Source organism: Limulus polyphemus, unplaced genomic scaffold (genome assembly GCF_000517525.1).
Source record: "Limulus polyphemus unplaced genomic scaffold, Limulus_polyphemus-2.1.2 Scaffold331, whole genome shotgun sequence".
Taxonomy (NCBI): domain Eukaryota; kingdom Metazoa; phylum Arthropoda; class Merostomata; order Xiphosura; family Limulidae; genus Limulus; species Limulus polyphemus.
Genome location: NW_013665941.1, coordinates 71,666 through 81,493, shown reverse-complemented (window position 1 = coordinate 81,493; position 9,828 = coordinate 71,666). Strand labels below are relative to the sequence as shown.

Here is a 9,828-nt window from a genome sequence, read left to right as displayed (position 1 = left end):
TGAAAGGTTCGTTAACCTTTTATTCTAGATTTTTCATTAGAAATATGTCTTCTCAAAGGGGATTTAGCCCTTTAAAATGTGTGAATTTAGTTTTGATCGTCTATGAATTAACAAAACCATTGATACTATGCTTTAAACTACTTCTGTTATTGTTTTAAATTTGCATCAGATAGTTTTCGATTTGTATGTATTTACTTTTCTATGTCTGCAATCTTTATTTAAATGGTTACAGTTGTATTAGAGCAAGTCTATGATAACATTTATTTCACAATGGTTATTTGTCACTCCTAAGAATAGCCTGTGATGTTACGTATAGCAGGAATCAAACATCCAACTTAAATAAAAACATCTTTTTGTAAAGAATAAATATTTATAATATATAAAATACACCCACAGTCTCACATGATCCCTTGAGATTGGTAGTTTTTATTAACAAACTACTATTTTCAAATAACTCAAAATTTTTAGAATTTTAAGAAAAATGTGTATTTTGAACATAAGAAATAAAGTTTAATATTTATATAGGGTTTTTTAAGTCCTTTGTAACATCTTTATTGACGTTCACTGGTGCACCCATGAATCAATATATATTCTTGAACCTTATTCCCCTCGTGAAAGGTTTGTTATAACTAGGATCTAGGTATACATCAGTTTATTGATTACAAGACATGTAAAGCCATACCTAATTTAGCAGTGTAAGAAGGGAAAGCAGCTAGTCATCACCATCCACCGCCAACTCTTGGGCTACTCTTTTACCAATGAATAGTGGGATTAACCGTCACATTATAACGCCCCCACGGCTGAAAGGACGAGCATGTTTGGTGGGACAGGAATTCGAACCCGCAGATTGCGAGTTGAGCACCCTAACCACCTGGTCATGCCTGGCCACTGAGTAGTGACTAACGAATGATAAAATTAACTAGAGAATCATTTTTTCAAACGTTTATTAATTATTAATATTTATGTAAATATACATTTAATCACGTATTTATTAAGAATTGCGTCCGTAGTAAATTCAACTGTACGCGCGCGCGTGCGTTTGTGTATAGATCAGTTTATTGATTACAAGACATGTAGAGAAGGTTAATACAAAAGTAAATCTGACAAATAAGAAAATAGCTGTGTCCCAAAATTAGTAGGTTTTCATATCTAATAAGAAAGGTGTTAATCTACAAATATAATCAAAACAATGTTTCTTCGATGGGTCATTCATTCTATCTACAGGCGTACTAGACTCATTGTCTCGTTGCAGCAAAAGTAATTTCAGTACTATGCTAAGATAAAATCAATATTTACATTTTAAGTATAACATGATAAATTTTGGGGATCGAAACTTCTCAATGCACACAATTAGTGTCGAGAATTTAGTTTAATTTACAGAAGCTGAAGTAGTTACAAATACTAGCACGTAGGACAATCAACCTGATCTAGGAGTCTTTAGTAACAAACAGTTTCTTCATATTCTTTGGTAGCAACAAATGTTTTTAACCATTATCAAATAACATCCAAATCTTTGGTTTACATATTCAAAAGTGTTCAGCTAAAGACGTAAAATGAAAAAATGTTTGGTAAAATATAATAGATTTATAGTTAACCAAATAAACACTTCAAAAAGGAAGTGAAACCAAACAGTAAAAAGAATGACAAATCGAATCTAGGAAGAGGTGCCTAGTTGACAGTCCTTACTCGATTTACTGGTCGAATTCCCATAAAAAAACTTAGACTTACACCTCTAAGAATTACTCTCACACACAAAAACACACACATCTGCCTCTTTAGAGAGGAGTTTGGCAATATATATTCTGGTTTCTAAAAATACCGAAATCCAAATTGATTTCAAGAACATCACATTCATATTAGAAACAATAATACGAAATCGTAAATAAATCTGAAACAAACTAAGTTTTTAAATCAAAGAGACAGATCTTTATAAAAATTATATTCGTCTTGTTTTGCGAATACGACACAACTTCATAAAATATTTTAATATATTTGTCAATATACTTTGAGGAAGAAACCCATTGAGGTCTTCATAATACTGAAACCCGATCATCTGTTTCTAATGTTGGACACGTGTATAAACATAACATTGTTTCAACGAGAAAGAAGCGAGGCTAGATCCTGACTTTGATAAAACAGAACTAGAGAACTGGCATAAACTTTAAGTAATTAATGCTATATATCTAAGGTTTAGCTAAACTTTAAGATATTTATGATTAAAAAATATTTTTTTAAAAACAAAACGATGCAATATATAATCATATGTAAGACTTGGTCATTCTAGATTACATAGAAATTTAAGAAAAAAGTGTGAATTTAAACAAAAATAAATAACCATGTATTATATCAATATAATTAACATTAAATAGTCTATAAAACACTTATACGTTTTTATCAGTTATAATTAACAAATATAAGATCAAAAAATAAACTTCACAATCTCAATATATTTTCAATTGTAATAATTGAAAAGGGAAAACGTAATTACGTTAGACAACTGTAACATCATATAGCTATCGAAATATATGCTTTCTGTTGATGATATTCGTAGGTTAAGGTAATGCATAGAACTGAATATTTTGCTTTGTTATTTAACACATGAAATAAAGTTACTATTTATTCCTCATTGTTAAAGTGACATAACTTCTTATGAAAATTTAAATATCTTCAGATACGTTGTGAGAGTATGAAGTTTCGTCTGCTTCCACTTTCCAAACTAATAATGTTTTCGCGACTATTATTTTCAAGGTGAGAGTACAACATAACGATACTTAAGGAATTCTCATAGCCTTAAAATTTGGATAGCTTTAAATGTACATACAATACACAACTACGCTTTTGTCTATACATAGTTTAAAGACTACTTAGGACTACTAAGGTTATAAATATTTAACAACTATTGTAGTAAACCATAATGTTTTATGACGTACTTTGTCCTACGTTTTATAACAACATGGCATACAGATGCATATACACTATATATTTACAAATGACTTTAATAGCTGATGTTTTCCATAAGTTAGCAAGCAGCTTGTAAGTTCAGCGGGTTTTTCTAAGTTTTCTACTTTTCCTATGGAAACCACCTGACCTGTAGAAAAAACACAAATAAAAAAAACAGTCCCACATTAAAACGCAATTTCAAAGCTAAACTATCGATTTAAATAGAGCATTTGCAATTTTGCCCTAATTTCTACTCAGCTTTTCACGTACATACTAATTTCATAGGATGTCTGAACAATTCAGATGAATAAATTAGAACTATAAGTGCTATATATTCTTCAAATCTTATATAAGGCAAGAATATCTTTATAATCCACAAGTCTACTGGTGAATACTTAAATTCAAGACTTATAAAAACTGTAAATCATTAAACGAAGTATTACTTCTTTTTCCTCAACAAATTCTATGAATTCAAAAATACTATACTGTTACGACAGCGGAAGTCACGCGACGCTGGGAGCATGCGGGCTGGAGTTTCTCGAAGGATCATGAAATATCGAGGAACCCCCCGAATGTCCGATTGTTTGCCAGACGCTCTCTTTTTTAAGTATATAAGCCCGGCAAATAAAGCCAGCAATAGATAGATATGCAGATAGGTAATTGAGTCAAGCGAACAGTAGCACCTAAGTAAAACTGTGTGAATCACTGTGATTTATAGCGTGTGTTATAAAAGTTGTTAAGTGTATTACAAAGTTTGTATCGAGAAAGAATAAACTAGTTTTGATCAAGAAAGGATTTGTATCGCTGAAGTTTCTCATAAAGAATTTCTACGGGAAATTAACAAACAAGCAGATACGCAACAATATCATTCTTAAAGTACATATTTGTTGCCTTCTCTTACTGGATGGCGAAATAACGATATGGATTTGAAATCTGCTAAAAACAACCGAATACAATTTTGCACAATAATTATCCATGGGAGATTATTATTAATAATAATAATAACAAAAACGAAATAGTCGCCAACATTCAGCTCGAAACGTCAACAGAAAATATTTTAACCTTTATGATAAATATCGGGTATTTGACTATTGCCTGTACCAGCTTTTCTAATTCAAGCTTCCCATCTCCAATCTATTGGTAATAGCATCAAAGGAGAATAAATGAGGCTCAATGACATTAGAAAATGGATTGGAAATGAAAAGCTTGAATTAGGAAAGTTTGTGCATGCAGCGAGGAATACAGAACAATGTAAAAACCATAGCTGACGATCCTCAGAATTAGGAAGGGCACCGTGGTTGATTCTTATGTAGCATATTTAAAATATTGATCCTGTAATGCATTGCAGTTACAGTCTAGAGCATGACATTATGTAGTTTGTTTTTTCAAAAAACGTTTTAACTTTGGTAATTTAGTTAACATTCCTCTATGGTTAACAATTTGGAACTGGTCGAACGACTTAGTATTTGTGTCCTAGTCTAAATAGTAAACTAAAACAACGACATGATCAGGCTGTTGCCTATTTAGAGAAATAATTTGGTGGATACTAATTATTTTCAATTTGTTACCCACTTTGAATGTTAATTACCTTTATTACATAACCCTAACAACTCATGGAAACACTCAGAAAAAGATGTAAAAAAAAGCTGATGAAATTCAATCTTGTACGTGTGTTATAATTAAATAACTGCAATGAATTACATACAAAAAATCTCGAATTGGTATTTACTTTAAATAGCAGACCTTGTACTCGTTTATTATATTTGCCTAAATGTGATGATAATGCTACAATTGTTATTCTAAAAATAACTAGGAAAATGTTTTTATGTATACTATTTCAACACTCGTTAGTGGAAACATTTGTTATTGAAATATGTAGTATTCAAAAATATATGAAATTATATTTACCTGTTTGTTTGTTTGTCTTAGAGTAAAGCCACAGTGGGCTATCTGCTGAATCCACAGCGGGAAAATCCATGTTAGCGTTGTGAATCCGTAAACTTACCACTGTCCCACCGGGGGACAAATTTTATTTCAATTTAGCAATTTTGTTCACAAACAATATCTGAATATCGACAATACAGCTTCACGCTAGAACTAAACTGAAAATTTCCACATAAAGACATATTTTGAACAAAGTTTTAGTAATCTCAATTAGATAGTTAAATTACCTCTACTGTAGGTACTTGTAAACCTTAACACAGTGATTACCAGAATCTGCAACCACAACAGTTCCATCTGGGGTCGCAGCTAGGCCTTGCGGTCCATAAAGTGTTGTTCCATTTGTGTTAACAAACGACAAAAACGATCCACTACTGTCAAACACCTGAAGCGAGAAAAGTATATAAAATATATGTTAGAGACATATATATGAAAAACAGGATATTTAGTTAACTATTAGAACTAAAAATGTTATGTTTATATCACTTGACAGGGTACATGTTTTTTTGCTGTTGATAGTCGATATAAAAATAATCGCATTTCAAGCAAATAAAAATTAATTTTATATAATTTCTATATTTAAAATGATTTGTTTTAATTTTTCGGTACATGGAGTATAGGTGTATTGTGATTTTATTTTAGGTAAACTTTGTCTATTTTTTAAGTTATTTTCACAGTTTGTATCAAACGTTCACTTTTGAGGTTATTTGAAGTCGAAAAGCTAGAAAATATTAGAACATTAGGTTGTTTTTTTTATCCATATCATCATATTTAAGGTATTGCTTGTTTACAGTTTCCCTATTGTTATTGATATATTAAAAAAAAGTGATCAAATTGTGAAGTTATGCATTTCTTAGTGACTATATATATATAGATCATACTGAGCACTTAAAACTACACTAGACACAAAACCACATAATACTTTAAACACATTTTTTGGGACATTTGTAAGATACTACATTCTCTTTGGTGAAGACATATTAATAGTTTCTAGAAAAAACTCTGCAGAATTCAAATTGTAGAAAGTTAAAGAATGACTTGTCCTTGTAAGCCACCGTCTAATTTGTCACTGAAATTTTAATATCTAAAATCTAAAACTGGAGAGATGCGGAGACGACAATGTTTGCAAGACAGCTGAAAATTGATTTAAATATTTTCAGCAGCTAAAACTGAGAAAACGCTTGTTGGTTAAAAAAGATATTATTCACCAAATTCAGTACACTACTTTTAAATTTGTTTATGAAGCTGTATACAACAGAGCAAAATTACACACCAAGAACTCGTGCTATCCTCATGTACAAGATTGTTTTAGTGCAAAGCTACACAATAGGCTAACTGCGTTCTGTTCGCCACGGGGATTGTTTGTTTTGAATTTCGCGCAAAGCTACATGAAGGCTATCTGCGCTAACCGTCCCTAATTTAGCAGTGTAAGACTAGAGGGAAGACAACTAGTCATCGTCACCCACCGACAACTCTTGGGCAACTATTTTACCAACGAATAGTGGGATTGACCGTCATATTATAACGTCCATACGGCTGAATGGGCGAGCATGTTTGGTGGGACGGGGATTCGAACCCGCGACCCGCAGAGTGCGAGTCGAGCTCCCTAACCACCTGGCCATTCCGTGGAGTCGAATACCCTGATTTTTAGTGTTGCTCATGAAGAAAAAAAAACAAAACAACAGAAATAATAAAATAAAGTATAATAGGTATATATAAACACCTGTTTTTATTTTTAAGACTATCTCGCTCTATGTTCCTTGCTCATGAGTGCAATTTTATATTACTCTATGAATTTCAAAATGTGAAAATAGCCAGCTACTGAGTTTAAAGAATATAAGCACCAACGTTTATTGGTTCTTCATCTTTAATTGTTTTCATTGTATTTGAACGTCTGCAAAGATTTAGAGTTGTACTTACCTTACAGTGAGGCTCATCTTTTACAAAGTTGATGGTGATAATAAAACATCTTGCCTTATGTAGTAAGTATCAATAATTGTCTTGCTATTTTCTGATAAAGCAACCGTGTGAGCAATTTAACATTAACTATCAAGAGCTTATAACGTTATAAAAATTAAAAACTATATTAACCTGAATACGACTGTTTCCCCAGTCTGCCACCAAAATATTTTCTTGACTGTCAACGGCAACACCTGTTGGTGCGTTAAACTGCCCATTTCCCTGTCCGCTGGAGCCGAAAGTGGAAATAAAATTCCCGTCGCCATCAAATATTTTTATGCAGTGATTATGGAAATCAGAAATCAATAACTGGTTCTTGTTATTTATTGCTACGTAATGGGGGCCTGCAAACTTCATATTACCTGTTCCTCTCGTACCAAATTTATTCAAGAGTTTTCCATTTTCTTGGAATATTAATACAGAACTAGCTTTATTATCAATGACTATAATGTGTCCATTCTTGTCGACCGAAACTCCTTTGGGACCAAGCAGCTTTCCAACTCCTAGACGTCCTAGAAACTTTCCGGACGGATTAAATAGGCTGATCCACTTATTCTCGTAATCCGCTACAACATAGTTTCCAGTTGGAGTTACAGCAATACCAGTGGGTCTCTGAATCTGACCAGCACTTCTTCCTCTTATTCCAAACCGCAGTTTGCACTCACCTAACAAAGAAAACACCTGAACACATTGATTGTTGCTGTCTGCTACAACGATATGTCCAGCCTGCGTAAAGCAAATCCCTTGAGGATTGCTAAACTCTCCTTTTCCACGTCCTTTAGTTCCAATTTTTAATACCAAGTCGTCTTCAACTGGATTCCTTCTACGCAAGGAGATGGTAGATGGGTAGCTTGGTGGTCGCTTTGTAGCACGTTGTCTGACACCTATCGTCCTTGGAATTTTAGAACTGATTGGTCGATCACTGGAGGAACTGCTTTCCCCCACACAAGCTTTGACTTGGAATGGGCTTCCCCTGATGTGTTTTCCAAATAGCTTGATAGCTAGTTTGTAGGTTCCCTCTCTGTTGACAGTGTATACTATGTCGTAGCTACCATTCTTCTGAGCAATAACATTTGGCGTGAATGATGTAGAAAGGTGTGTCGAGATCATTTCAGTTTCAAGCAAAACATTTCCCGTTTTAACCATCTCTTTACGCCTGTCTTTAGCAACAACGTTGACAACAGTTGGTTTTCCGACAGCACAATGTTTCAGTCCCTCGCCAGAAGCCGTCGTCTCGTCAGCAATAGCGCTGTTTGTCTGGATACATCCAAAAGCTAGAATATTACTTTTCATTATGTGCAGACTTTCTCCTTCAAATACAATATAGGTGTTTTCTTCGGGTGATTTCTTTATGGCCATTTCAGAAAATTCTTTTAATTTTTCCGCCATCTGCTTGTTTACCAAAAGTATTTCGGTATCATTTCCATGAGTAAGGGCATTTTCCGTGAATTCACAGCTGCTTGCTAGAGTATTCAAACATTGTTCGAGTGATTCTCTTTGTTCTGTGAGTACCTGTTGTTTTGATCTGTAGCAGTCTTCCAATTCTTTTAGAAGGACGGATTTTCTCATATGTATGATTTCAGATAATGATTCAAAACAGAAAAACATTTCTTTTGAAAGTTCTGAATATTTTTGTGTTAAGTCAGATGATGTTAAGTGCACGGCTTCAATGGCCTCATTTATATCTGGTACCCGCGAATATGCTTTCTGCAGAAGAGATTTCAAAGTACCTTTCTGGTCCTCTATAGCATCTCGTAATCTCATGGTCCCATGGCCTCCATGTTCAATGTCTGTACACGTGACACAGACAGCAGTTTCGCAATCTTGACAGTAAAATCGGAGAGTTTGGCGAAAGTGTTTTGGACACATTAGCGACGGGCTATCCTTACTTTTTTCCTGCTCTTCTCGTAGCGCGAGCTCGCTGATAGAAACGATCATTTCATTACAGGAAGAAAATTTCTCCTTGTGCACCTCGCAGCAAGCGTCACAGAAAAACTTGTCACATGAAATACACTTTCGCACTCCCGGAGATTGGCAATCTTTATCTTGGCATACGGTGGGTTGTTCTAGAACTTCCATTAAATTAGTGATAAAATCATTTGCTTGTAGCGCCGAGACGCCCTGTTTAGGTAGGATCGATTGCTGCCGACAGATGGGGCAAGTCACAGTTAAGCTCTCTGCTGGGATGTACTGTATCAAACAATTCTCGCAGAACGTATGAAGGCAGGGTAGGACCTAAACAGAAACAGTTAAGAAAAAAAGAAACATATTATTCAGTGCTCTTGAGTTTCTTAGAAAATAAAATAAAAATTCAAATGAATAACTACAATATATTTTAGATCATTTACTTTATGTACATATGCTATAGTTTGCAATTAATGAGAATCTGGAACGAGCTGAATATAATGATATATGTATACATATATATATTAGACGTACATAATGCACTACATTGTACATAATTGTGTATTTATATATAAACCAATGTGAATTTATATACAAACGGAATAACAAGATTTGATGTTTTAATCAATTGGCGGTAACTGCTCTATTCGTCGAATTTTCTCCTTTTCTGCAACCCTTTGTTTCTTATTATCAAGTTATTACATTCTTCAAATAACCGAAACACGACTCAACTCAATTTTCAAACATGTTTTGTTTACTAAGCCAATTTCCCTGTAAGATTAAAAAATTACTATTAAATTTTTCAGGAATTTTTCCTTGGTGGGAAAGTCATAGATTAGTTACTTTTCTAGCTTGGTAAACTTCTTTTCCCAACAAAAAATCCAAGTTTGAAAGTATATATTGAATTATCTCTTAGTGATTAAATACAAAACACTTGATAATAGAAATGTATTTTGATTGTTTGTCTTGTTTTGAATTTCGCGCAAAGCTACACGAGGGCTATCTGCGCTAGCCGTCCCTAATTTAGCAGTGTAAGACTAGAGGGAAGGCAGCTAGTCATCACCACCCACCGCCAACTCTTGG

The 9,828-nt window shown here is 33.6% G+C and overlaps 1 protein-coding gene across 1 annotated transcript in view; it reads right to left on the bottom strand.

Moving 5' to 3' along the window:
• Window positions 1-927: 927 nt before the first annotated feature.
• The window catches only part of LOC106457437 (tripartite motif-containing protein 2-like), a 37,011-nt gene continuing 28,110 nt past the window's right edge, over window positions 928-9,828 (bottom strand). Inside the window, exons 3-5 of the mRNA XM_013916855.2 lie at window positions 6,973-9,075; window positions 5,112-5,266; window positions 928-3,088 (exon numbers count right to left, since the gene is read on the bottom strand). Coding sequence (XP_013772309.2) covers window positions 5,114-5,266; window positions 6,973-9,075 — 2,256 coding nt within the window. The 3' untranslated portion in view covers window positions 928-3,088; window positions 5,112-5,113. The remainder of the gene's footprint in view (window positions 3,089-5,111; window positions 5,267-6,972; window positions 9,076-9,828) is intronic.